At 47.4% G+C, this 27756-nt stretch overlaps 10 protein-coding genes across 10 annotated transcripts; 3 read left to right on the top strand and 7 right to left on the bottom strand.

Annotated features, from left to right (window-relative positions):
• Positions 1-1853: 1853 nt before the first annotated feature.
• Positions 1854-2634, bottom strand: GLAREA_11400 (C2H2 and C2HC zinc finger; the record flags this gene model as incomplete). Its single annotated transcript, XM_008089543.1, has 2 exons — positions 1854-2360; positions 2410-2634. The coding sequence occupies 2 exons, from the start codon at positions 2632-2634 to the stop codon at positions 1854-1856; spliced, it is 732 nt and encodes a 243-aa protein (XP_008087734.1).
• An 813-nt stretch (positions 2635-3447) lies between these two features.
• On the bottom strand, positions 3448-4221 carry GLAREA_11399 (uncharacterized protein; the record flags this gene model as incomplete). Its single annotated transcript, XM_008089542.1, has 1 exon — positions 3448-4221. One exon carries the CDS (start codon positions 4219-4221, stop codon positions 3448-3450), a length of 774 nt encoding a protein of 257 aa, XP_008087733.1.
• A 607-nt stretch (positions 4222-4828) lies between these two features.
• On the top strand, positions 4829-6739 carry GLAREA_11398 (TPR-like protein; the record flags this gene model as incomplete). Its single annotated transcript, XM_008089541.1, has 2 exons — positions 4829-4925; positions 4974-6739. 2 exons carry the CDS (start codon positions 4829-4831, stop codon positions 6737-6739), a joined length of 1863 nt encoding a protein of 620 aa, XP_008087732.1.
• Positions 6740-7546: 807 nt separating this feature from the next.
• Positions 7547-8050, top strand: GLAREA_11397 (uncharacterized protein; the record flags this gene model as incomplete). The annotated part of the gene is made up of 1 exon (XM_008089540.1): positions 7547-8050. One exon carries the CDS (start codon positions 7547-7549, stop codon positions 8048-8050), a length of 504 nt encoding a protein of 167 aa, XP_008087731.1.
• Positions 8051-8914: 864 nt separating this feature from the next.
• Positions 8915-12948, top strand: GLAREA_11396 (Acetyl-CoA synthetase-like protein; the record flags this gene model as incomplete). The annotated part of the gene is made up of 7 exons (XM_008089539.1): positions 8915-9031; positions 9137-9643; positions 9693-10409; positions 10457-11056; positions 11178-11331; positions 12171-12385; positions 12454-12948. 7 exons carry the CDS (start codon positions 8915-8917, stop codon positions 12946-12948), a joined length of 2805 nt encoding a protein of 934 aa, XP_008087730.1.
• A 1098-nt stretch (positions 12949-14046) lies between these two features.
• On the bottom strand, positions 14047-16302 carry GLAREA_11395 (FAD/NAD(P)-binding protein; the record flags this gene model as incomplete). The annotated part of the gene is made up of 4 exons (XM_008089538.1): positions 14047-14534; positions 14583-15582; positions 15906-15935; positions 16099-16302. The coding sequence occupies 4 exons, from the start codon at positions 16300-16302 to the stop codon at positions 14047-14049; spliced, it is 1722 nt and encodes a 573-aa protein (XP_008087729.1).
• A 1303-nt stretch (positions 16303-17605) lies between these two features.
• GLAREA_11394 (uncharacterized protein) lies at positions 17606-18820 on the bottom strand (the record flags this gene model as incomplete). Its single annotated transcript, XM_008089537.1, has 1 exon — positions 17606-18820. One exon carries the CDS (start codon positions 18818-18820, stop codon positions 17606-17608), a length of 1215 nt encoding a protein of 404 aa, XP_008087728.1.
• A 3035-nt stretch (positions 18821-21855) lies between these two features.
• On the bottom strand, positions 21856-22493 carry GLAREA_11393 (BtrG-like protein; the record flags this gene model as incomplete). Its single annotated transcript, XM_008089536.1, has 2 exons — positions 21856-21992; positions 22043-22493. 2 exons carry the CDS (start codon positions 22491-22493, stop codon positions 21856-21858), a joined length of 588 nt encoding a protein of 195 aa, XP_008087727.1.
• A 1209-nt stretch (positions 22494-23702) lies between these two features.
• On the bottom strand, positions 23703-24410 carry GLAREA_11392 (uncharacterized protein; the record flags this gene model as incomplete). Its single annotated transcript, XM_008089535.1, has 1 exon — positions 23703-24410. One exon carries the CDS (start codon positions 24408-24410, stop codon positions 23703-23705), a length of 708 nt encoding a protein of 235 aa, XP_008087726.1.
• Positions 24411-26562: 2152 nt separating this feature from the next.
• On the bottom strand, positions 26563-27175 carry GLAREA_11391 (uncharacterized protein; the record flags this gene model as incomplete). Its single annotated transcript, XM_008089534.1, has 2 exons — positions 26563-27073; positions 27123-27175. 2 exons carry the CDS (start codon positions 27173-27175, stop codon positions 26563-26565), a joined length of 564 nt encoding a protein of 187 aa, XP_008087725.1.
• Positions 27176-27756: the final 581 nt, after the last annotated feature.

The following is a 27756-nucleotide window of genomic DNA, read 5'->3' as shown; positions in this document are numbered from 1 at the left end:
AAATGCTTCAATTGTTTTACACACCGTAGCTTCGTTTGCAAACTATGTGGTACAGAGATTGTAACTCTAAGTAATTATCAAATTATGAAATGGGCGTCGACGCCTGCTCAGTAAACACCCTTCCCCTTGAACCCCTTGCATACAATACAGTCTCTTGTAGACCTTTCCTAAAGTTTATACAGTAAACATGTTTAACATACCGGCCCATAAGCCCCAAAACCAAATGTAGCCTCCCATATTCCAACCAAACTCCTTGAAACTAGACCAGCCTAAAAAAACCCTCTCAAAGCTCCTTAACCCACAGCCAAACTCGCCCAACCCGCTCTCCTTCCTTCAACAACAAACGCTCGACATCCTCACCTCAGGTGCCTCCAACATCTTCCCCGTCACCCCACCAACTCCCCATCTCGCCGCCTCCTGCACCTCCTCAAAGCCAGCCCACCCACAACACTCACTCTCGACATGCATCACCAACGCACTCAGTACCTTGAACGGCCACCCACATCCGGCCTTCGGACACTTAAAAACATGTTGCTCATGCGCTACACTTTTCATATGCGTCTATAGACTAACAATCGTCTTAAACGCCCGATCACAGAGGTAACACTGGTATAGTTTCCCATTCCAAGCGTCCTCCGGGTCTTGCGCGGATTCCTCAAGACGTCGGCGCGCGTCGTGGCCGCGGATAGAGAGTTCGGGGCGCGTGATGCAGTGGTAGCGGTCTAGACGGTGGATGGAAGCTGTGATATGTGTGCGGTCGACGCCCGAGGTGCAGGTGCCGGATTCGAGGTGGGAGATGATGGAGGAGGCGTGGACGGAGGTGGAGTTGCAGCCGGAGTAGGGACAGGGGATTGTGGACCCAAGATGGATTCTGCTTCGTAGGTGCTGTGAGGTGTTAGAGATGAAGATGGAGAGAGAGGGAGGGAGCGTACTTGGATTTATTGGCGGTAGTTACGGAAGGGACGGCGACAGGTTCGGCAGTAGGCGTGGTCGTTGGAGTCGCGGAGGTGGAGATGGTGAGATTGTTTTTTTGGGGAAGACGCGGCCGCGATAGCTAGGCAATTTGCAAGTATATTGTTGCGTGTGTGAGGTTGAGGTGAGCATCGTGTTTCGTTGTGGGGAGCTATCTCCCTGTAGAATGGTATATGATCAGTCTTCGTGATATCGGGCCATGTGTGATATCAATTGCAGACCAAAAGTGCAATATAACTCAATCAAATTATATGTGGAGTCACAATTCCAAGATATGTTGTAGAAGAGAGAGTTCAGAAACCGTTTGCAAGTTGATAAGAGAGAGCTTGGGCCCCGCGTTTGAAGCAAAACCGCGTCGGAGAGATTATTATTGCAGGGGGCTGAGAGCCGGTAAGGGGGGCCGGTCAGACCAACGCTACCGTGACGGCGGGTCGGGATTGAAGGTGTGATCCACAGCCCCTGACCAACCCCTTTTTGTTATCTCAACAAGATTACGACTGATACGGCGATGCACTCGGTTCGTCTGAACTTGAGGATATGTGAGATGTGAGTGCTTTTAAACTGGAATTGTAATCTTTTCAAGTTTCCGATGGGCACACAGTAGGTGCGGGGATGAAAATGGAGGCTGCAGGATTAACCGAGAGTTGGTGATGGGATGCAAACGACAGTCGGACAGAAATGACTTCAAATTATTATACTCAAAGCCAAACGGGCCGTAAAATTAAGATCTCGTCGCTCTCACGGTACATTAGCGTCCATGAAGTATGATATTTCCATATCAACTCCGCAAAGCAACCAACACCCAACACCAAAAGCAAACACAACCATACAGCCACAAGAATACCCCGAAAAAGCAAAACCAAACCTCCATGCAAATCCAATCAACGGTAACTGATCATCCTCCCCACAAACGGCTCAATACCATTCCTAGCCCCGGCCTGAACCTGACCGAACCGCATAACCCCACAGCTCTCACTCTCAACGTGTTGTACCAGTCCACTCAACGCCTTGTACTCTCTCCCACATCCCCTACCCGGGCATTGGTAAATCTTCTGTTCATGCACTGGACTCCTCATATGATTGTTGAGACCTGATAACCGATCAAACTCGCGATGGCAGAGATAGCATTCGTAACCATCCCCGTTCCAGGCGTGTTCGGTAGCTACCATGTTGCTTGCGTTCTCGTAGCCGGGCATTGTGATCATTGGTTTGGTGATGACATTGTTTTTGTCCATTTGACGCATCATGGTATTGATCTTTTGACGATTAAGTCCTGAAGAGCACGTTCCGGATTCAAGGTGAATGGTAAGACCAGAAGCAGTTGCGTAGTTTCCTTTGCAGAATGGACAACTGATGCTGGTTCCGACATGAGTCCTTGAGCGCATGTGCTGAGTAGGACTGTCAGCATTTGACCGGAATGGATAGAAATAGGCTTACTTGTGTAAGTGAATGCTCGCTGTTGAATGTGCGTCGACAATCTCCACAATAATGATGGCCGTATGCTGCTACATAATGCTGATGACGAGCTTGTTCCGTACCGAAGTCCCGGTCGCAGAATTCGCACTCATAGTCAAGATCCTGATGAGCAGAACTGTGTTCCATGTGCATATTGAACCCATTGTAGGTGATGAATTCCTTGTCACACTGTTGGCAGTAATACATCTTGATTGAGGTTGTTCGTGGACTGAGATGGAGGACGATATGATATTTAAATGATTGGAACGACGGAAAACCAAAGGTTTGAGAAAACGAAAATGAGGAGAGAACGTTGAAAGCAAGATAAGAGACATAAGCAGCAATCAATCATTTCCAAAGACCCTGGGCCTGGATTCGTAGCCGGTTGAAACATGGGGAGCGTTCAAGGGGCCGTATCCACAATTGTAGGGCCAAAGCGCGTCTTTACACCAAAACTCACCGATATCACTTTGAAGTATATACTTCCTAGTCGGCTCAAAATGTATTACCTTCTAGGGGATGAAAATTGCGAATATGAGAATTAAATATATATCCTTTCTTTTCTAAACTAAAGCGGCCTTTTGTCCCTAGACGAGAGCTCGAAGTAGAATATAATCGGATATCGGATATTATAAAAAGAAGAGACGGGGTGGCTCGCGGTAGATGATAGAGCCTGTCTAATATCCTGTAAACTTATTATATACTTTAGAGTAGGTACGTAGCTTAATTTGAAATCTGTTTTAGATAGACTTTAAAATAGATATTTGTTTAAAACATTTAAATGTATTTATTTATATAGAGGTGTAAATATTATATTTAGTTAAAATAAGTAACTAAACATATTTTAGAGAGACTTAAAAATGTTATATTCATTTAAAATAATTGACAAACTATCCACATTTCGTCAATTGTTCTAAGTAAACAAGAAAACTCGAGTTAAGGAAGTAGATTAAATTATGAATTGCTTCTTTGGTATCTATGCGGTGCCCAACCCAATCTCTCTTGTCGCTTGAGACATTATCACTTCAACTTCTTCTTAATTCCTAGCGCTACAGAATGATCCTTCTTCTTCTTCACCACGCGTTTAAAGCTTGGTGGTGGCATTTTGAGAGCGTCTTCTACAGCAGTATCCTCCTCCTCAATAATCTCCTCCATTGCTTCCTGTCTACGCATGAAAGCTATACGAGCTGCCTCTGCATCCTCCTCCTCCTGCCGCTTTTTCTCATCGTCAATGCTCTCTCTCGTAACCGTAACCTCTACCCCATCTTTACCCATCCTTTCATTCCGAGCGTTTCGTGTGCGTATCTCGTCCAAGGCGTCTGCAACAGCCATTTCCCGCTTCGCATCAAGTGTTTTGGTCTCAAGTTCCTCCATAGCATTCTTCTCTTCCTCCTCTCGTTCCAACCGATCCAGTCGCTCTTCATCGCTCTCCTGCTTTCCACCTCCATTCATTCGCCATGGCTCAGTATTCCTCTTGGCGCCTCTTTCGCATTCGTAGTCCATGTTCTTCGGATCTGTCTTGAACGTAATCTCCCCCGAGCATCTTGTGCATCTGATGTAGAATCGGTAAATAGGAATGGCGTAGTATTTCTCCTCGGTTGTCTCTTTGCGCGCGTTGAATTTTCGACCTTTGTAGATGTATTCCCCACAGGCGGTACACTTCATAGGAAACGGTGCCATCAATCGTACGGTTTGAACTTTGGGACCCGCCTGCTTGGGGGCGCGTGATCTTGTAATCTTTGAGGGATCGAAGTCTGGAGGGTAGTACTTGGTGAGGACCTTTCTTTCAGACATGGTGGGCGGTGGGCAGGTTTGCTGTCGGTGTATTGGAAAGTAATCGTGGGGATGGGAGGGAAAAGTCGAGGTGAGGTGAGGTGAGGTGAGGAGGTGACGATGTGTGAACGAGGAAGAAGACGCGGGCTCTTGAGTTCTAGAAGACTGGTGGGGTAGTCACGTGATGTAAGAGCCGCGAGCACTGCCAGGATTACCCCAGTAGGTCCCTTGCCTCAGGTTTCAACAACGCTGGACCCCATCAATAGTCAGTGGCAGTCGAATCACGACAATTCTATAAACAAAAAACTTGACGAGGTATCGTATATCTAGTGATTTAACTTAGTATACTATCACATATTTTGTCAATTGTTTTGAGTGAACACTATCGTTTTAGCTCTATTGGAAGTCGCATTATTTAGTCCGAAAGTTAGTGGGCAGGTGACTGAGACTAGATTTGCCCCCGCGAGTCGCGTCTCCCAAGCAAAACACATCAACAACGCGATTTACCAAACCCAAGAATTGTTGTACATATGCATGTTTCGGAATTAAACTAGAAACGGCTGCCAGTATTCTACTTCAGTAACTTGCTTCGACTGTCGAATCCACCGCAAATGTTTCGTGGAGGAAGATGGAGAAGTTCTTGAGGGACTGGCGCCAGGATGCCCTCAATAAGCACCAATATGACTCGGCCATATTCATTGGAGACAAGCTGCTGGCAATAACACGTAAGTGTTATTCTACCCTTTGATTGAAAAGTGCTCACATTTCCTCAGAAAACGACAAAGATGCCTTCTGGCTTGCCCAAGTCCACTTCTCAACCGGCAATTACACTCGAGCCCAAAGCTTTCTGGCAAAACAAAATCTGATCGAACGAAATCCTTCCTGCCAATACCTTGCGGCCCATTGTATGATCAAGCAATCGCGATTCGAAGAAGCTCTAAATCTCCTTGGGGATAAGAATCCTACACACCTGATTACAAGCTCGAGTAACAGTCGGCGGAAACTTCAGCATACGAACGGACAACACAGAAATGGCGGCACACAACTTGTCAAAGCAGTAGGCAGAGCAGATAGGCTTGATCGAAAAGAGGAGGTCGCACAAGAAGATGCAGCAAATATCAGATTCGAAGCCGCAATGTGCTTCCTGCGAGGACTCTGTTATGCAAAACAAAATGCTTTCGATAGAGCCAAGGAATGCTATAAAGATGCTGTTCGAATTGACGTACAGTGTTTCGAAGCTTTTGAACAGCTCATGAAGAATTGCCTGATGTCACCAGACGAGGAATGGCAGTTCCTGGAATCGCTCGATTTTGACGCTATTTCTGTGCCCGACGATGCTTCTTCGTCGCAAGAAGCCGCGGAATTTACGAAGATGCTCTACACTACACGACTTTCCAAGTACAAAAATCCGAGTGCATTCACAGCTGCTACGGAAACCCTCTCAACACATTACAACCTAGCGACAAATCCAGACCTCCTACTCGCAAAGGCAGACCTTTATTTTACGCAATGCAAATTCAAAGATGCTTTGGGAATTACAAGCGCAATTCTGCAGAGCGACAAGTATAATTTCAGCATATATCCACTTCATTTGGCTTGTCTATACGAGCTAGGATTGAAAAATCCGTTATTTCTCGTCTCTCACGATCTTGCGGATAATCATCCTGAAGAACCCTGTTCTTGGCTCGCTGTAGGAATATACTATCTTTGCATAAACAAAGTCGCGGAAGCTCGACGTTACTTCAGCAAGGCTAGTATGATGGACCCTCATTTTGGTCCCGCCTGGATAGGTTTCGCGCACACTTTCGCTGCAGAAGGAGAACACGATCAGGCAATATCGGCGTATTCGACTGCAGCACGACTTTTTATGGGAACTCACTTACCTCAACTCTTCCTAGGGATGCAAAACCACATGTTAAACAACATGACACTGGCGGACGAGTTTCTCAAGACGGCTTATGGGCTCTGCAAGACCGACCCTTTACTGCTGAATGAGATGGGTGTAGTCTTCTATCACCAGGAGCGACTTGAAGACGCTATCTCTATGTTCACCAGAGCTCTGGAAATTGCAGATGAGATTGACAGCGACTCGCAGGCTTGGATCTCTACACGGGCGAACCTTGGTCATGCCTACCGGCGAATAGGGCATTTTGATCTAGCTCTTGACCAGTTTGAAGAGGTGTTAAGACAGGGTGGAAAAGATACATCCGTGTTCTGTGCGAAAGGACTGGTTTTGATGGAGCAAAAGCGACCATTCGAAGCAGTCTATGTATTCCACGAAGCATTGGCGATATCACCACAAGATGCCATCGCAACGGAATTACTAAACAAAGCACTCGAGGAAACTGCAAGTAGCGAAGCGAACGGCGAGGATGACATGGATTTTGATGAACAATTCGAGAACGATCTGGAGATTAAGAAGGCTGAAGCTGCACATATTCTTGCTTCAAGGAGGGGAAAGGGGAAAGTCAGGCACCGTCTCAGTAACGGGTATGGGGCCAATGGCAATATCCTGATGGACATGGTTGATGATGAATGATGGCATTTTTAAGTCGCATTGGGCGTGAGATACCTGGCGTTTTGGAGAATAGGGTTAGGCGCGTAAAAGGGGGGTAGTTATGTTGGCATGGTAGAATAGCAGTTTGTTGTTGTCGTGTGAACTATAGAATGGTATTCTAATTCGATAGAAAGACCACAAATCGAATAGCAATTCTTATTTGACTCTGTTGAGCTTATTCCCAGATTGGAAGATGCCGAATGACTTGTAGTCACTTGTTCCATTTCTCCCGAGCATACTTAATACTTTCAATTTGCGTGCAACAGCCCAAACATACACGTCAATCGGACTCCGCCTCGACGGCTATAGCTTGGATAATTCCAGAGAGCTAGTTATGTAGTAGCAAAACCTGGAATAACATATATTTCCGAACCCCTGCACGCTCGTCGTTCCGGGGTTTTGAAGTTCCAGCTCCCATCAAACCGCGGATTTATCATTGGCCAATTCGCTCTCGCTTCGTAGAGACGGACTTGGACGCGAAATATTTCTCCGAATGAATGTGCACGGGTGGGATGTTTGTTGTTACGGGCGTGTTGGGATGAGGATGGTGCGATGAGGCTGAGGGGGGAGGGATAAAGAGAGTGATAAAGGGAGGGTGTGTTGGGATGGTTTTCTTTTTGGTTTGTGATATAAAGGACGCGTACATTGATTGATGAGGGGATTGTTACAGCAACAGAAACACCACAACGATACTCACGCCATCTCACGATACAGTCAAAATACCTACGCCAATCCGCACCCGCGTTACCACAACAGATCAAAAGAATTCAACACTCAACTCTCACCACAATGTCCCGCTTCTTCCCCCACCCCCCCTACGCAGAAGACCAACCCCTCGCAAAAACAATCCTCTACACACACACCACAACCCGCGGTCTCCAACTCGGTTCCCTCCTCTCCTCCACCTTTTCCCTCTCCCTCTTCTCTCTCCGCCGTTTCGGCCTCCTCACGCCTAAACCAACATCCATCCTCAGATCTACGGGGATAGGCGCCCTCACCGGCGCAACCCTCCTAGCCATCGCAACCACAGCGCGCATGTGGGCACGCGAAGACATCGAATGGGCGGATCGCGCGTGGCGGTTACGCGCGAACAAAGGGCAGGTCGAGTGTGATGACTGGACGTATGCGGGGATGGTGGGGGGCGTGTTGGGGGGTTTAGGGAGGGGAGTGAGGGGGGTGAGGGGGGTAAGGGTTGTAGGGGCGGGGGGGTTGGGGAGTGTGGTTGGGATGGGGGGGTGGATGGGGTGGAGGTATATTAGGGGGGAAAGGGACGAGGAGGAGGAGGGATTGTGAGGGGGGAGGATATAAAAGGGGGGGATTTGGGAGGAGGTTTTGTGAGGATGGTTTCTAAGGGGAAGAGGCAGATTTGGGATATTTGAGGGAGTTTGGGACATTTGGGCGTGGGAGCGCGGAGTTGGTATGGCTTTGGATATAGGAATGGAATTGTTCGGTTTATGTACAACAGAAATAATAAAACGTATCTCGATTTGTTAGTAATAAGGTAGTTTTCCGTGTCGATGATTTCTCTCCCTAGAAATTACCTGTAATCACCCGACGGCGAATTGTTCGCAACACCTAGCCGGATATACCTCTCTTATATAACCTTAATTAATCTGTAAAGTATAATTCTATATAGCGTCAAAAATAAGTTTATACGTCATTATCCGCTGGAGAGGTTCAAGGAATCTAATAGGAGCTGGAGTATGGAGAAAGTTTAGGAAGACTGCTTCCTCCCGGTTCCGGCCCGGAAGCAGGGTAGCTCCAGCTCCGGGCTCCGAGCCTTCGTACACAAGTCCCGAGATTTTATAACGAGAATTAGGTCTTTACAATTTAGGTATACAAATCTTGGTGTAGACTACGATTTATGCCTAGGTTATGTAGAAAGGTACTCGTTTTATGTAGTAATCACGCTGATTTTAACTCTATAACAAGTTTACAACGTTCTGGCTAGGTAAACAGAACACCAGCTCCCAAAGCTTGACCTTCAACCCCGCCCCCGCCCCCACCTCCGCAATACCCGGGCTTCAGATCCCCGAATCGGAAGACAAGTCGAGACCGGGACTTCTAACAACTTTTCTTTTCTTCTACACTGTTTTTTGCTTATATATTAGATCTTATTTTCATGTGCGTCTTTCGATTGTTTTCGAGCGATAGACGATGGCATCAACAGAGATGTCAACTCCCAAGAAGCTATGGGAACATCCGAACCCGAGAGGGACGGAGATGTATAGATTGATGGGGGAGATTAATGAGAAATATGGGTTGCGGTTGGAGGTATGCCATTGACTCTTCTAGTTATTATGGACACTCGTTATTATCTGCTGAAGTATCATCCAATGAATTATTGTCTAATTACTAATTCATCCTCGACATCAACAGACATTCTGGGATCTCTACCAATACTCCATCACCCAACGCTCTCAATTCTGGGACCAAACCTTCCAATACCTCCAATTAATCCACTCCGGCACATACACCCGCGTCGTCGACGAATCCGCAGCAATTGAAACCATTCCCCGATGGTTCGAAGGCGTACATCTAAACTTTGCCGAAAATATCCTTTACTCTCGCGCCGGCGCATCGTCGAAACGAGGTACCAAATATAAAGAAGATGCGAAGCTTGCGCTGACAGAGGTGCGGGAGGGTGCGACGGAGATACGCGATGTGAGTTGGGGGCAGCTGAGGAGAGAAGTGGGAGAATTGGCGGCGGCGATGAAGATACATGGGGTGAAGAAGGGAGATAGAGTTGTGGTTGTTGCGAGCAATTCCGTGGATACGATGAAAGTGTTTTTGGCTGTCACGACGTTGGGAGGGCTGTTCAGTAGTAGTTCGACGGATATGGGTGTGCAGGGGGTTTTGCAGAGGACGTTGCAGGTTACGCCGAAGGTAGGAGTATGAAGGTTTTTCTTTTGGTTGTTGAAGCTCACGTGTGTAGTATATCTTCATGGACGACTTTGCGATATACAACGGCAAAAAGGTAGATCTGAGAGGGAAAATGAAGGCAATTGTAGAGGGAATGAAAGATGCGCCTGGCTTCACCGGAATGATATCTATGCCACGATTTTCCGAACCAGCAGATATCAGTGGTGTTCCAAGAACACAAACAGTAGCTCACTTTGTATCAAAAGCCAAAGGATCACCCCCGCCTGAATTCGAACAAGTTGCTTTCCACGACCCTTTCTTCATCGCTTACTCTTCTGGTACAACTGGAACTCCGAAATGTATCGTCCATTCTGTGGGAGGTTTTCTTCTTTCTTCCGCGAAAGAAACACGACTTCATGGCGAACTTACGCCAGATAGCGTGACGTTACAATACACGACCACGGGATGGATTATGTATTTCGTGTCGGTGGTAAACCTGCTTGTTGGAGCTCGTTCGGTGTTGTATGACGGAAGTCCATTTCAACCTGATCTGACGACCTTTGTGAAATTGATAGGGGATCAGAAGGTTACGAAATTAGGAACGAGTCCTAAATGGATGTTTGAGATGCAAAAGAATGGCATTAGACCTAGGGAAATTGCGGATCTCAGTCATTTGACGAATGTCAGTTCTACGGGAATGGTGCTTTCTGATCAACAGTTTGAATGGTTTTACAATGAAGGGTTTTCAAAAGATGTACATTTGTGCAATATTTCCGGTGGAACAGATTTGGTATATTCCCCCATCCCATCTCCAATCCCAACATACTAATACATCAGGCCGGTTGCTTCGGCCAAGAAAACCCTCTCACGCCCGTCTACGTCGGCGGCACCCAAGGACCATCCCTGGGAACCCCAATATCCGTCTACGACTCCCTCATCCCCTCCGGTCAAGGCTCTCCAATTCCTCACGGCGAACCAGGCGAACTCGTCGCCCCATCCGCCTTCCCCAACATGCCCGTCTTTTTCTGGAACGACCCTGCCGTCTCCCCCTCCCCTGACTCCCGCTACTTCAACGCCTATTTTGCGAAATACACATCCGTCTGGACGCACGGTGATTTCGTGTACATACATCCAGTCACCAAACAGCTATTTTTTCTTGGGCGCGCGGATGGTGTATTAAATCCTTCTGGTGTGAGATTTGGGAGTGCGGAGATCTATAGTATTCTGGAAGGTGGCGAGTTTCCTGAGGTGCAGGATAGTCTTTGTGTGGGGCAGAGGAGACCGGGGGATGAGGATGAGAGCGTGATGTTGTTTTTGTTGATGAATAAGGGACATGGGCTCAGTACTTCTTTGGTGCAGAGGGTGAGAGATGCTATTGGGAAGGGGTTGAGTAAACGTCATGTTCCGAGGTGGATTTTTGAGACGCCGGAGATTCCTGTGAGTTTAAGATTTTGTTTTTCTGCTTCTATTTTCTTTTCACTTTTTGCCTTTCCTTTGAGAAAGAAGGGATGAAGACGAGAATCAAATCTCCTGGTACAATGGGGCTAATATGTGATAGACTACGGTTAATCTAAAGAAAGTCGAATTACCTGTAAAGCAAATCGTTTCGGGAAAGATTATTAAACCGAGTGGCACGCTGCTTAACCCGAAGTCACTAGAATACTACTATCGGTTCGCAAAGGTTGAGGAGCTAGAGAGTGGGCTTGTAAAGAGTAAGTTGTAAAGGTAATAATTGGATAATTGGGTGAGTGGATATACGGCATAATAGACAGACGTTCAAATTCATCATCTTTTCGAAATTGACATAAGTACGTCAAGCTACTGGCAAAAAACTGGAATATCTAAGCACATATTCACGCCAAAATACTATCTCTGTCCTACTCTTCGCCTTTGTGCGACAGCCTAGATGATCTTCATTCGACTATCGTCAGACATCCTCGGCGTCTTTTCCACTAGTCGGATATCACGGATCGAGGACAATGCACTACCGTCAGTTTGTAATTCCAAAACAAAAAAACGCAAAAAACAGAAATTGAAAAATTGGAGATATTCTCCTCAGATCTTGGAGATCAAATTAGATTCCTGCCCTGTTCTTTATTTACGATGCTGACGATCTGGTGACTCATTCTTACGAGCCTTGTGGTGTAATTCCTGGATGTATGGACACCCACTAAGCGAACGAAACGATGCTTGAAGCGAACATTGAATACGAGACGCTCTCCACTACCATCGCGCTATTTGACTAAAATCAGCCTTACTTCCAGGCAATCATTCTAAGCTGTTTCGTTTCAGGTATGGTGTAGTGACGATCTACACTTCTGAATGGGCGAAGCTTGCTTCTGGCACGTGATTGGGGCTGGTGCGGCATGGAGGTGGAGAATGAAGTGGTTTGTATGATGGTACGGGTATGAGATATAAACTACTATACTGTTGTATCTGTTTGGCTTTTATATCCTCCGTGTCTCTTCCCATTCCTCGCCAGAAATTCATCTTTCTTAAAACAAAATCACCCTCGCTCAACGAGCTATGTCAGAAAACACTCCCTTTTTAGGGGACAACGATCATGACCCCTCCTACGAACCAGAGAATCTCAAAAAGTCGTCAACTACCCATTTCAAACGGCCGCTTAAGATACTCACAGCCATCACATCTCTCACCTCCCTCCTCACTTTCGCCCTCCTAATCACGACTTACATCTTCATCGCCACAGGCCCCTTTACATACACCTCCAGCTCTAGAGATGCCACAAGAGATCTGGCTATCGTCGTACGTCCACTCTACCCACCTACCCTCTCCCCTATCCCCTCTCCACTCCCACTAACTAACACCCCCAGCTCGCAACCCTCACCCTCCTGACCACACCCCGCCTCTTCCTCCCCCTTCCCCCACTCATCCCCCTAACCACCGACCTCGTCCTCGCAATCGTCACCCTGGTCTTCGCCCCCCGCCTCCTCGATAACGGATGGCCGGACACCAGTTTCTGCTATAGATATAGACCGTACGATCCGTCTCGTGGGTATCAGGAGCCGTTGCCCGAGACGCGGGAGTGTGTGCTGGCGAGGGGGAGGGTGAGGGTTATGGTTTGTGTGGGGGGGTTGGTGGGGGTTGCTATCGGGCTGTTGGGCGTCATGATGGCGATTTTGAGAATATGGGGATTGATCAAGAGCCGGTTCTGGGAGGGGAGGGTGTTGGGTGGGAAGGGTGGGAAGGGCTGGAAGGGGTTGGGGGATGGGTTTGAGGTCAGTTTTACGTTGAGGGTTGTTGGTCCTGGTGAGCGGAGGGGGGAGGAGAGAAGTGTAGAGGGGGGAAGGGGGAGGAGGGGAGGTTGATTGAGACGTAGATGTTAGTGGAGGTTGCAGTAATACGAAGGAGTAGTGATTGGGTTTATTAACGAGATTGTATATTTTGGAGATATTGGATGAGGAAAAGAAAACTTGGTAGGATATAAAATTAAATAAACTAGCCTGAAAACAAGACCTCACGAGGCCATGAAATACCTCTAAACCTCAACTCTAAATCCCCACACCCCTAAACCCTCACATCAAATTTCGAAATCGTACTCCTATCTGACAAAAGTACCTCCATCTTCCCGGCGATATCTCTATATAGATATAAAAGCTACCAAAAAACACGCTTATATCACTTCTCATTTTTGCACGTCGCTTTAGCGTCGAAGGGATTACTTTAGTTTTTCTTAGCATCCTAGCCTAGGAGAATTACTATACAATCTTCTTTTGTAGAGAATTAGGGTTGTAATTTCTAGCTTATTAGCATTCCATTCCATTTCTACTCTATCTCGTCAACAACTCTAAAAGCAGGAGGCGACGAATATCTTTAATATAAGATTAAGTAACAAGCCGTTGAATCCGAGTTATTCACAAAGCCACCGTGCGTATGATGTTGTATCGATAGTAAATTCTTAGTTGTGGATTCGAGAGAGTTATCTCGTATTTCTGTGTATTAATTCTATGAGGTTCTTTCGCGAGTATGGGGGGTGGTGGAGAGGGGTTATCAGGCTATACTATTCGCAATCTAGTTTTCTTGTATGCTTCTCAATTGTGGTTAATGATCTGCCTAGGTGTCTTTATTAATCGCGTAAGGAAAGGGAAATGGGTGGGGGATGAATGGATATTTATTTCGTTGCGGGTTTAGGGAAGAGGGGATGTTGTTTTGAGTGACAATTTGATGTAGTACAGATCTTTGGGGCGTGAATTCGAGATTCTTGCTCAAGATAGTTGGCTTCACGGGTGTTGCGTTATACGTTCAAGTACTGCGTATTTGTACGGTTCTTGTATTTTTGGAGGTACCATTTGAGTCAGGCGTTCAAGAACAAGTTTATAAGAAAACCCTTCATCTCTCCTCCATTCAAAAGCATCTACACAACCCGAATCCCTCAACTACCACACATACACCCACACCGACCCCAATCACCGCCTCACCATCCCAAACCCACCCCTAACCCACACCCCCGCCGCAACAGCCGCCGCAGCCGTCGATACCAACCCCATCAGTACCACCGCATTACTAACCTGCGTCTCCTCCACCACCCTCCCCCACCTCTCCCTCCCCTTCCCCCTCACCATCCCAGCGGCACTCCCGCCCACCTCAAACTCCTCCCACCTAATCTCGCTCGTCTTCTTCTGATACGGGATCACCGCCTCAGACCAATTATTCGTAATCAGCCCCTTCTCATTCTTATACCAGGAATTACAATTCGGGTCCGCGAACGCCGATTGCGCGAGACGACGCTGCACATCGGCGTTGTAGGCGTCGACGACGGATTGTTTGGGAGATATATTCAGGGTGTGGCCGGAGTCGCGGGCGGTTTTGATCTTGGTGATGAGGGCGTTGATGTACATGGCTTGGGCTTCGATCATGAGGATTATGCTGTTGTGGCCGAGGTTGGTGTTGGGGCCTGTTAACCATTAGCTGGGAGTTTACAGAACTGGGGAAGGGGGTGTACCGTATAACATGCTGAAATTTGGGAGAGAGGGGATTGTCATGCCGAGATAGGCTGAAGCGCCAGAAGCCCAGATCTCGTCGAGGGATTTCCCGTTGGTGCCGTAGATTTTGATGGGATACATGAATTGTGTTGTTTTGAAACCGGTTGCGTAGATTAGGAGATCGAATTCATGTTCCTTTTCGCCTTCGACTTCAACGCCCTTCTCGGTAATCCGCTTGATCGCGCTCGTTTCCAACACCACGTTCTCCCGCGTAAACGTAGGAAAGTAGTCATCGGTGATGATCACCCGTTTACAGCCCATATCGTACTTTGGCATGAGTTTCTCCCTCATATCTTTGTACTTCTCCCCCGGAAGCTGCGTTTCCATGTGCTGCACCGCGGCCCCTTTGAACATCTGATGAATCTCCGACTCGCTATCGAACACAACATCAAAAAACGCCTCCCTAAAATCCATCAACGCAGCTCGATACCTCCGTCGTACAAACGGCACATATTTATAAATCGCCTGTTGTGTGGATGAAATCGGTCTGTCATCTCGAGGAATCACCCAGTTCGGCGTGCGTTGGAATACAGTCAATCTCTCGCACACCTTTGCGACTTCAGGAATGATTTGCGCGGCCGTGGCACCATTTCCAATGATCCCGATTCGTTTGCCGCGGAGGTCGTAATCCCAATCCCATCGTGCTGAGTGCATGGATTTCCCTTTGAAGGAATCCACGCCTTGGATGTCTGGGTATTTGGGTACGTTTAATTGACCGACTCCTGAAACGAGAAAGTTGGAGGTGATGGTGTAGTGTTCGCCGAATTCTGCATCTTTGGCGCCGAGACGTGTGATTTTGGTTTTCCAGGTGTTGGATGGAGCGTCCCAGCGTACTTCTTCGACCGAGGTGCTGAATCGGATGTGTTTGTAGAGTTGGTATTTATGGGCGACGGAGATGAGGTAGTCGAGGATTTCTTCTTGACCGGGGTATTCGCGTGTCCAATTCGGATTTGGTTCGAACTGTGTGCAGTGTTAGCAGAGTTGGAGTTGATTTTCTTTTATGAGAAGCAGAGTAGGAAGGGTCGAGAATGATGATGTATCTTGGTGGTATTGAGGTTGAAATTATTATAACGAAGCAAGCAGACATAATGTTCGCTGAAGAACAAGGACGATGCTCTTCGGTCCTGGCCAAAATGGTTTCCGTCTCCATTCTAGAAAAGATAATGCAACCCCAAATGAAGAGTCTGGATGCTAAAGAATCCAAAATTTGTCAAAGCTCAGCTCAGCAACTCTTACAAGATATAATCCTCGAAAAGCACGCAATAAGAAACACCACCACTTACACTTAGACTATACAAATGACTCCAAACATCCTATAACCGATTAGCCTTCATCTTCTTCATCATCCTCTTGCCCATTCTCCCCTGTTCCCTTTCCCCTTCACCTCCTCCACTCCTCCACTCATCCCCTCCTTCCACTTCCCCTCTCCCCTTTCCCCTCCCCTTCTCCATCTCCCCTCCCGCATTTTCCACTTACACAACAACACCCTGGATACCTCTGATCATTCCACGTCCCGCCAACCTGATTTCCCTTCTCCACAATAATAAAATTCCTCCCGTTTCCCTTCCGAATCATCTCGATGGCCGTCGTCAACCCCGAGATACCGGCGCCTATAATCAGTACATCGGCGCGGTTGGTCGTGCGGCCGTAGGAGACGAGGGGGATGGGTGAGGGATCCATTTTGAATCGAAGGGGGACTGAATCAGAGGATGAGATGAAGGAAGAAAAACATTGGAAAGACAGAAATGAAAGGATAGAATAATCGAAAAACCTACACGTTCCCCAAGACCGCGGAATCATACCTCTCCAATGCATACTAGTAACCACCACCCCGCATCTCGTGCGGAGTCAAGATGGCGATAGTCCGGTCGGTAGCGCAGGTCGATCTTCATCTACCGTAGCACCCGAGGCCGAGGCCACCTCTGTACAAAACATTATGATTAATCAGTTGGTGATACTGGAGGTTGATGCGTAGGTCACCAAACATCCGGTGAGGTTGAATGTTGGTGTTGGTGGTCGAGTTAAAGTGTTGGTTGGCGGTCGACGAAGGTGGTCGTGCTGCCACTCCCGCCCCCGCATTTCGCGACCACGTTCCGAGGTGAGTACCGGGACCGGGGTGCCGGTGCCAGAACAAAATACCTATAGGTACCTTTGGGCGATTATACTCATATATATAATTAACGACCCGAACATTCCTTGGTATCAGTATCTATTTCCAAGCGAAGTGTTTTGGCGTCTGTAACAAATTCGGATATTCTCTAGTTTTCGCACCAGGCGAGTGATCACCTCAACGATACGCACCTCGGGATGGAACTTTGGCGGAGTTTTCTTCATACTGTCGAATCGAAGAAGAAGACCATTTTGTTTACGGATGTGAGTCACGTCAAGGGAATTGGAAAAGAGGATCATAGGCAAAGAGAATCGAAATTTTGACGGCAGCTCTCTTTTGGGGGGAAGCATGTTATTTTTGTAGTAAATGTGGATGTCTTTCATTTTACAAGAAGGAAGCATGTGAGCAATCAAACAAGGAACATCTAGTTGCACCTTAGGATAATGTCGTCGTAAGACTGTTCTTATTATTCATCCAGCCAGATTGAGAGGGCAAATCATCATAGCTGACGAATTTGAATCACATCAAGGCAAAGTGTTGGAGGTGGAATCACGCGTAAAGAAAACGGTTTCAATGTTGACAATCTATTCTATTCATTGAGGGGCAATATCGCCCATGCATGCATACATCATAAAAATCATGATGATCAAATAATCCTCTCCATCCAATTCTTTCTTTCTTTCTTTCTTTCGTTCAAGTCCAGCAAATAGTCCAAAGACCAAAAAGAAAAAGGGGTATTTTATGTACAAAGAAATTCATCGTAAGCCGCCCCTCCAGATCCCCATCTTAATCCTTGAAAACGCCAAAAGTGCAAACCCTACCGCTTAAATGCCAAATAAGAAGATTGATTGTCCTGCAATCTTAAAGAGTGACTTAGGCAAAGAAGCGCAGGGCGCGTTTAGCAACGGCGGCCTTCATGGAGAGCGAGGACGATTGACCGGCCGTGCAGCTCATGCCCGCGGCCATCTGTTGCACGATGGACCAGCTGCCGCTGGCGCACTGCTGGAAGGAGGTCCCGCCGATGCAGTTCCACATGCCCTCGGTGGTGCAAGGACCGGTGAGGGCAGAGCCGGAGCCGGTGGTGCCGGTTGCGGCGGGGGGAGCGGCGGAGGTTGATGCGACGGGGACGACAACGGAGGTTGGTGCTGGGGAGGGGGCGGCGGCGGAGGATTGCACTGCTGAGGATGCGGGGACGGCGGAGGATGCTACTGGCGTCGAGGCCGATGGGGAGCCAGAAACTGGTGCCACGGTTGCGAAAACACCGCCTGGAAGGGAGGACTTGGTTGCGGAGGCGACTGGAGCTGAGGGAGCGGCTGAGCCCGAAGATGGTGCTTTGGTTGGAGTTGAACCACCACCGGCAGCGCAGCCAGCTGGGCCTTTGTATTGTCCTGAGCCCATGGAGGTGACGGAATCACCTGCGTTGGGGAAGATGAGATCAACGGACTCTTCAGTCGTGCAGCTACCTTGTCCGGCGATGTTGGCGACGAACATGTTTGGCAGAGCATCGTACTTGGCTTGGTCGCGTTGAACGAGCTGGGTAGCGTTGTTCAATGGGTCTTGCTCGTCGCGTTTGGCAGTGTTGCCTCCAATGACGACCGGCGCGCAGTTCATGTACATCTCGCGGTTTCCGATCTTGTTGAACCAAGTCCAGGCGAGAACGGCATCACCAGTTGGGATGTCTGGGACTGGGAAGGTGTATTCAGTTGGGCTTGGGGCGGTTGGATCACCGCCAGCATTACCGGCGACGCCCTGAACGGGGCAACCTCCTTCGATCGAGTGGATGACCTTCCAGACGGAGTTCTTGGTTGGAACCTTGTCGTATGTGACGGAGATTTGGCAAGATCCACCACCGTGAGTTGCACCACCGGTGAACTTGAGGGGTTGAGTTGAGCCGACCGCCAGAGAGGTGGGAGGAGTCGAGTCTTCCTTGTAAGTTCCTGAGAATTTGCAAGGGAAATCGCTTCCGCTTGGGTCGAGAGGGGAGTTGTTGAGACCAGTCTTGAAAGGCGCTGGGGTGTTCATAACCATATGAGCATTGGCGATGGCGGTAAAGCCGAGGGCCGCAAAGAGTGTGGATGAGTACATCATGTTGACGATTCTAGTACCTGACGAGAATGTATGTGATGATTTTGCTTGTAAGTGAGTGTGGACTCGGAGTGTAATTGCTTGCGCGTGTTGTGTAACGTGTAGATGGTAGCAGATATGATAGCTTGAGTTGCTGTGAAGAGTTAGAAGTTGGAATTTGAAAAAGAATATATAGATTAGGAATGATTCTGAACAGAGGATTCAGGATCTGTTTTGGTGTTCGTCACTCAATAGTAGTGGTGAGTGCGACAATGCTAATTGTAGACAATAGCATTGTTGATTCAACCCCCATTGTGGCGACGCTTGTCATTCGAAAACAATCCTTTGACAAAAAGAATGGAACAAAAGAATGATGCGCAACAGTCGCTAGGGGAATAACTCAAAGAAAACAAACAATGCGTGGCTCACATACCAGTAAGATGAGAACAAAACTTGGAGCAAGCGATTCACAGCCGAGTATGTCTTTGTCAAGGAGTGTAGTTTGATTTGTTTCAAAAGGAATGTAGTGATCGATTCTGCCACAGGCAAAAAGTCGTCGAGAGGAAGGGAACAGACAAAGACGGAGGGCTAGCCTCGAAAAGATATCAGATGGAGATGCAAAGGATGCCAAGAATGAGGATGGAGAGGAGAATGAAACGAAAGGGGCAGCGGGCCTTCTTTATACCAAGAATTCACGACATCCCAATTCCACCGTGCAAAGGGTGAATTATGGCTGACATTCCCAAAGGGATGTCGTCGACCGTCGCTTGACCATGTTCTTTTTCTTCGCTCAACTCCACCTGCCGCTGCCCCTGCATACGAAGAGCTGTACTCACGAGTCCCCACGTTCGGAGATCCGCCCATCAGTTCAGTCAGTGCGAAGGATTGCTGCAGGTAAACGGTGTAAACGGTGAATGTCATTGGATGTGAGGGATTCCAAGCATCGTTCGGCTCTTTTACCGCCACGGTTGGTTCGTGTGTGCGGTGGCCAGTGGCACGAGCGAACATCACGACGACCAACCGAGTCTGAAATGCGCCAGCTCGAGTTGGGCTCCTAGGACCGACGATGTTTCTTCCAGAATGCACTGACGTGAAGAAGTCCATCCCCTTCATAGGCTGCAGACGGTTTGTTTCGACATATGGCGAAACAGAGGCGTGCATTCGGTAGCTGGTGTTGCCCCTGACTAGCAGAGAAGCGGGTAAATCACTCGCTAAAGTAGGGGGATAAGGGATAAGGATAGTTACCAAGATCAGGGGATGGTTTTGTGCCACGAGAGAGAGAATTAAAGGATATGGTGATTTTGTATAGGCTGAGAGGATATGTTATGTGTTGAGTCATAAATGTTTGAAGAAGATTGCGTAGCATTCAAGTGTTTCTTTGAACTCTACCACCACTCATACGCTCATAGAACTCTCCCTCGCAACACCCGAGTACCTCTTTTCTTTCGCCCCTATTTCGACCAAGATCTAGTATCCTACGCATTCGTAAGTACATCCAAGGACAGAGGCGCTGAAATTCTATTCAAAGCCCTCCCAACCAATCACCACCATCAACCCCCCTCCGCTGAACCTAAGCTTTCTCGCCACATGAACCCCAGCACTCGACCGCCTACTCAACCAATTGCTACCCTCTCGTCCCTGTCTCCCGCATCCCAGCGCAACACCAGCCACTCAACATCCGGTCTCCCCTTTCCGACCACGTCAAACCCGACACCTTGTTGCTCCTTCCCAAAGGCCCTCGTCGTCCGAAGAGGCAGCCTCCAGCCCAGATCACATCCACCCCACCTTCTTGCGTGGTCTACAGGACGTTCTCGTACCTATAAAGCCCGATCCGGACACCTAAAGCCGCTTCCATGAAACGACTTACGTCTCGCCCAGCCATTTAGGGATCGAATGAACAGGCTGCTTCCTGTGGTGTCTTTTGCCAGTCAAGCTTTTAGGAGGGGCAGTCACACGAACTGGGTGTTTGTCAAGCTGGTTGGTTGAGGGTGTTTGCAAAGTAGATGTAGAGTTCTGATCAATCCCCAACTCTCACAAACGAAAAGGGGTAAAACAGGTGACCTGACGCAACGAATATTCTCCCCATCGTCTTCGCATTAATTGAAACTGCGCACACAAACACGTATCTGTCTCCCCCAAATTCCCCAGCATAAACGAATAATTCTTCTCAAGCTCAAAAGTCCAACTCAGCCACAGGCCAGCGCAGGTCCTACAAAAATCGCGGTGCTGGCCGGCCAGACCAGCAGACCAGCAGCCCCAGCCTGTTTTTGCGGGGAGTCGCATCGCATTAAACCCGCGGGACGATCCCCATCCACACCTTATTCATGCCGTGTGGCTGGACACCAGCTTGTCTACGCTCTGATCGTGAATTCTGAGTCAGGGAAACTCGCCATATCAAATGATTTCTCTACGATGGTGATGTGACTTATTCATCCGAGGTTGAGCTGACGAGTCTTCAGCTGCCACTGCGTTCGGCGAGGCAAACTCGTGATTCTTCTCCATGTTGGTCGGGTTGGGTCAGTCGGTCGCCGTGGGATCATTTGTGTTTGGTTCGGTTTGGTTTATTGGGTACCGGTGGAGTTGGATACGAGAGCGAGGTTTCTGCAAGGCGACCGGAGGGATCGGTCGTGGTTTCATTAGCGGTCATCTTGCTGGGGAAGCTTTGGGTGGTGATTTTTATCCAACAACAGGATCAATTCTACATCAGAACCAACACAGCGGATTTCTTTAGAGAACACAAGATCTAATTCTACGTCTGTGTGTCTGCGTCATACCAACAGATGTCCCTTTGCTCAAATGCCCAGGTGTGAGCCAAAACGTCAACGTTCGAACAACGAGATCGAGTGCCCATCGACCATGCGACGCATATCCAAAGTAACCCAATCATCCTACAATATGCAACAAATATCTTCTTCCATGACGCGGTATGCGCGAAGAGTACGCCATCCAGTCAGCCAGACAAACAAGAGGTGTCGTCATGATCCTCTGAGTCTTCGACGCCTGCCCAATTATCCCAAGAAGATCCGTCCGAAAACGCCAGTATGATATCCAAATGCAATTCAAACAGCAGCGTCCATATCATCGTCCTCAACATCAGCAGCATCGGTTTTCGCACCACTCTCTTTCTGAGCCTTGGATTTGTCCCCCCCATCTTTCGCAGGAACATCACTGACAGCAGCAACAGCATAATCAGTTTCTACCACCTATTAGCACATCCTCTTCCACCACCTATGCCACCGAACTCACCAATATCCTGATATTCATGTTCCCCCGCCTCCCCAACCCATTTACTCAAATGCACCTCCCGAAACTCCTCAATACTCCACTCCCCCCTCCTCAACCCCTCATACTTATAATTCCACATATAAACCTCCGCCTCTACGTTCCCACCCGTCCCAAACACCCCATCCTCCCCAAGCAACTCCACGCCTAGCACCTTCCGATCATACTGATCCCCTTCAAACCGATCCAGTCGTCGAATATCCCCATCCGTGAGCCCGCTCACCAGTATACCCTGCACATTCTTGCCTTTGTGCGGCGCGACGGCCGGGTAGGCGACGCTCTTTATGCGATGCCGCATGTGGTTGCGCAGGAGCGCCGGTTTCCAGGTCATCTGGGAGATGAGCGCGTTGTGGACGGTGTCGCGGTCGGCGTTTTCGTCGGCGTAGATTACGCGGAAGAGGATTTGGCGGACCATCTTGGGGGGTTAGTTGGGCATGTGTACTCTGCGAGGGAGGCATACCAATGTTCCTGCGTATATCGTCAGTCAAGCTCTGTATATGGGTTCAGTCACATACCGTAAAAGAAAGCGCAGCGATCGCCCATGGTGTATGGGATAGCGATAAGACTCGTGGTAAGATATTTGTGACGTTGGTATATTTCAAGGATAAAAGATGGTTGGTCTTCCCAAAGTTGGGCAGAACAACACTTTTATACCATGATGAATGGGCTGGGTCTGGATCTTCGACGTAATAATTCGGGCGGGTGATTCAAGGGGTTTTGTTAGACTGGTGCGATAAGTGGTGATAAGGGAAGTGGGGCTCGTGCGACAACTACAAGTCCATGGTACTTCAACTTCTGGGTCTCTTCAAGCAATTTACATATATTTATTTGTTTTGGTTTTGACACTGGGATAAGTATTCTCTTCCATGTTTTAATCTTATCTTTCTGTAGAGTTCTCGATGGGGTTATGCAGATACTACCTTTACCTACAAGCTCATCGTCATAATTGGATAATGTTTACCAGTGAACCGAATTATATACATACGGTATCGCATTGAATACCAATCTTCCATCTTTTACCCGTTTTGGTTTTCGATGTTGATTTGATATTTGCTATTCCCATCGCCGCACTCGTAATTCAGCTGGAATCTAGTCTCGAGAAGTACTTGCTAGCTATGGGTTTTCCTTTGATCCTACTTGATAACTAGGTCAGAAGTTTTTTTTCTGGACTCTAGGGAGTTTGGTTATATTCCAAGCTTCTATATTGATATTGGGAGAGGTTTCTTAACTTGGGGTATTGAGTGCGTGTGTTTTTCGTCGAGATCTCACGATTTCAGGATCACGAGATACGGTTCGAACGTTCAATTTCAAGTCTACTTATTATTTATACAGTCGTTATTATACTTGGTTGGTCGCTGTTCTGTCAATTTCTCTTTCTATTCTCGCTCTTTATACATTTTGGTGTGTTCATGTCACTGCGAGGGTTCGTCAGCCAGTAATTTGCATGTCAGATGGAAAATAATCTGTGTTTTGGGTTACTTGATTTGATTTTAACGATTTCGGATGGATTGAAATTAAGGTGTCAAAGAAAGTCGGTGTTAGGAAAGAGAATCAGTGTTAAGAAAGAGAGATAGTTTTGAGAAGTTTGTATTAAGTGGGAGTTCAACAACTTGTCTTCACCAGGTTATCTATCGTAGGGGTTATTACTATAACCACCACCACCTCCGCTTCCACCTCTACCCTCTCGATCCCCACCACGACTACTTCGCTGGCTGCCTCCAGAGCTACTCTCTCGATCTCCACCACCTCGACGACTACCACTTCCATGGCTACTTCGTTGACTACCGCTACTTCGCTGGCTACCTCCGAAACTACTACCACCTTGAGAATACCGCTCCCTCGAAGGACCATCTCCCCTATCAGAACGATATCCACCACCTGAAGACCGATGATGTCCACCCTGTCGCTCACCACCACCACCACCACCAAAAGAACCTGACATCCCCCCTCCCCCCATCCGATCAAACCCTCCCGGCAACCCACCAAAAGCCTGCCGAAACCCCTTCGGCATCCCACCACCACTAAACCTCGACATCCCTCCTCTGTCGCGCGTGATATGCACATTCCCAGAACTCATAGTCGTGGAACCGTCGGGGTTGTGACGCATGTCACCATCGCCGTTGCTGAAGTCGTCGCCGAAATCGTCGCCGAAGTCATCGTCGAAGAAGTCATTGTCGAATGCGTCGTCGAAGTTGTCGAAATTCGTGGGAGGCTGGGAGTGGGAACTGAAGTGGGAGTAAGAAGAGGGGTTTGAGGAGCGCTGGCTTTTCTTTTTGTTGAGTTCGTCGCGGAACCAGTCGCCTGGGCGGCGGGGTTGGTTGTGGGAGGACATGATGTATTGGGTGAGTAAAGTTTTTCTGAATTGCTTAGTGATGTTGAATTGGTTAATTGTGTTGAATAAGGTACACAAGCTGTGGTACTCGTAAGGGTGGAAAAGGAAACTCGGTTGGGAGGGGGGATAGTGATATTTGTAAGTTGTTTTAGTGTTGGGATTTGATGGCTGTTCTCTTGCGAGGGATGAGTTGCTGAGATGGACTGTTCTTGGGTGTATTGTTTATCAGTGTGGTTGTTTAGACGATACTTGCATTTGGATTCGTTGAGCTGTTCCATACATCCGTTCTAACAGGGCTTCTCACAGGGTTTAGCTTCACCCACATCTATACAACTGACACCGGAAACCTAAAGATGTAGTCACAATCTCAGACGGCGACCTAATACTAATCTCGGTCAATAGATTTTGAAATCGCTGTCTCGATACGAAGTAAATTTCTCAACGAACGCCAAACCTCAATTTTCCTTAGTATCCCTGAATAGCGAAAAACGCCATTGCTCCGTACGAAGAAGAAGTTACAAGCCCTTTGTCAACTATCCGAGTCGAGGCGGCACAAAGTCTTTCTTGTAACCAAAGAGAGCGCTTGAAAGAAATGAGCTCTGCGGGATGGGAATGCTTTGTACTCGCTCAGCAAAGGCCTCTTTTGTTGTTTATGCTAGATAATGTAAGCGGAGTTGTTAACCGCTGGGTAAAATAGTTTCATCTTCACAATTGACAATGTTGATGGATGTAGAGCTTTGTATTATTGTAAGTAGATTAAGTGACGATATGCTTCTCTTTACTAGGCTGCTTGTAATGTGAAATTGCTGGTATAGGTTTTTTGCGCAACTCGTGGGGTGTAAGCCATATTATCGCTGTGTTCTCGTCCTCGACATAATGTGATTTACTTGGTGTATAGTTCATATCACTTTAATAACCGAATGATTAGAACGTGAGGGTTGTCCTCGTGGGCAATTCCAAACCGAGACCAGAACTGTTCCGAACTACTCACCATTATTTTAATTGACTAATGGGATGCCACTATTAATCAATTACTTAATCAATTAGTTAATATATTAGAATTGACCAATTACACGCTCGTTTCGTCAACGTCACGCTTTTCACTATTTTTTTTGGTGTTTTCATCAAATATTGCCAGCGTACTAGTGGTGCTTCACCGTTGCCTTTTGAATTAATCGTAGCGTGTTATAAATGTAGATTTAAACTAATAAACATCGAATCTTATTAAATTAATTAATTATTAATCGTAATGTACTGCCAGGTGGCTGTTTTGAGGTCAAATCGTGAAAAGCCTTAGGTAGTAAAATATGGGTTCCAGCGCTCACCACTAACGAATATTATATAATGTAACGCTATAGTAGAAAATTACGATAAACATCGTCTACTACTTATCTTAGTAAGAAGTTATATACAATAACTATCACATATGTGATGTTATGAATTAAATCACGATTTTTGGCATTTTCCCACCGCCAGTTCGGCAGCCCCAAGGGCGCTCAAATATATAGAAACTTTCGGTAGTTCTTTAGAGATTTTAGTCATTTTTTATTAGTTATTTGGGTGTGTTTATAGGGATTATAAATGTAGAGGGTTAGGCAAGGGCTGATATCTGTTTTCATCAATTTCACACGATTTTTATATTTGAGTTTAGAATAGCGAAATAGCTATTCAATTCGTTAATCACGATGAATTGACCAATTGATTAATAAATTGACCAATTTTACCATCCTATTGGTCAATTAAAATAATGGTGAGTAGTTCGGAACAGAACACATACCCCTGTGTTGGTCCTACAAAGGGCCTGGATACTTGAAGAATTAGATCTTTTCGATTGAATGGGGTATTATTTATCGGCAAATATCTGTATTGGACTGTCTACGAGAGCCGAAGGGACCTTCCTATCCCTCAGAATACTAATAAAGCTACGTACACCATGGGGAGTGAGTGTAGCAACTTCGAAAAGACCTCAATGGATTTTGATACTACGGTCCCGGAATAGACGGTTGGTTATCTTCATGTGTATCCTCGCCATCCCTTCTTTTCCCTCGCGGCCAAAGCAACAAACGCTAAACATAACAACTTTCAGAAGAGAGCCTTTTGAAACCCGTTTGATTTCTGATTCCAGATGCGCGTCTTGGGAAGATGTCTTCTCTTACAAGACAAGAGCTGCAACGACCATAAAACCACATAGCACACCACCAACAGACAAACCCAACCTCTTCGGCGAACCACCTTTCTGCACAGCAGTTGTCGAAGCCGAAGCAGCCGAAACACTCCTTTTCACAACACCCCCACTACTCGTCGAAGCCGTGGTCGAGCTCAGAACCACACTCGAAGTAGTCGTACAATAAACCTTCGACTGTGTCGGTCTAGGCGGAACCGTAACTCCTGGCGGCGGCTGCGGTTGCGAGTACGATTCCGGATACGGCGGATTACTATTCAGATATGGCGACTGATCTGCCCTTTGACAAGCTAGCCCATACGGACTGCCAGTTACGTTCTGGATGCAGCTCGTCCATGCGGAGAACTGCGATTCCTCGACCGCGCAGAAACTGTAACACCAGTTTATTTTTGTGGGGGATGGGCCGCAGCATTTCGTCAGTGCGGCGTTCCACTCTGGTGAGATGTTGTTGCGGAGAGAACAGACGGGGTAGCATTCGTAGCTGGATGTGTTAGTAGGAGGTTGTCCTGCTGGTAAAGGCAACGACATACACTGGATAAACACTTAATTGGTTCAACGGCCTGCCGCACTGGTTGGCTGTCATGGCTAGAGGATATGGTTTCGAGGAATTTGAGGCGCAATTCCGTCTTAATCGTTATAAATCTCTCGATTTGCGGAGTTCGCGGTGTTTATACTCCTTTTGAATCGTTAAACTTCCATGGCAGCACGACTCTTTATATGTGAAAAAATACATTGCAGATATTTCAACAAGGTATCAAATGTATCGAGTCGCACAATGCTAGGAGTTTTCCCGTTTAATATCGGCCGACAGTGCACAGGTGGCTGTAATATTGATCCAGTAATTAGCCTGGACGTATTGTTGGCTTCTACCTAAATGGTTAAGTTTCAACATGCGTAGCGATATAGAGGACCCAAGAGGAGAGCTTTCACCGGATTACTTGAGTTGGGACTCGAACGTGGCATCGTATTTAGTGGAATCTGACGTTATTCTGTCTCACTTTCATAGGAAAGTGTCCAGATGAGTTTTCCATATCCATCATCGCATAAGTGGTTCCATATATGAGGCTGACATTTAAAATGGCTAAAGTCGGATACTTCATGGTACCGAAGTCGCAGCTAGACAACATGGAGTTTCTAGCTTTGCATGCTCACCTGGGTGGTAAA

The sequence above is a fragment of the Glarea lozoyensis genome (genome assembly GCF_000409485.1).
Source record: "Glarea lozoyensis ATCC 20868 chromosome Unknown GLAREA8, whole genome shotgun sequence".
NCBI classification, from domain to species: Eukaryota; Fungi; Ascomycota; class Leotiomycetes; order Helotiales; family Helotiaceae; genus Glarea; species Glarea lozoyensis.
Note: the sequence above shows the minus strand (reverse complement) of the source record. Positions and strands in the feature narration are given on the sequence as shown.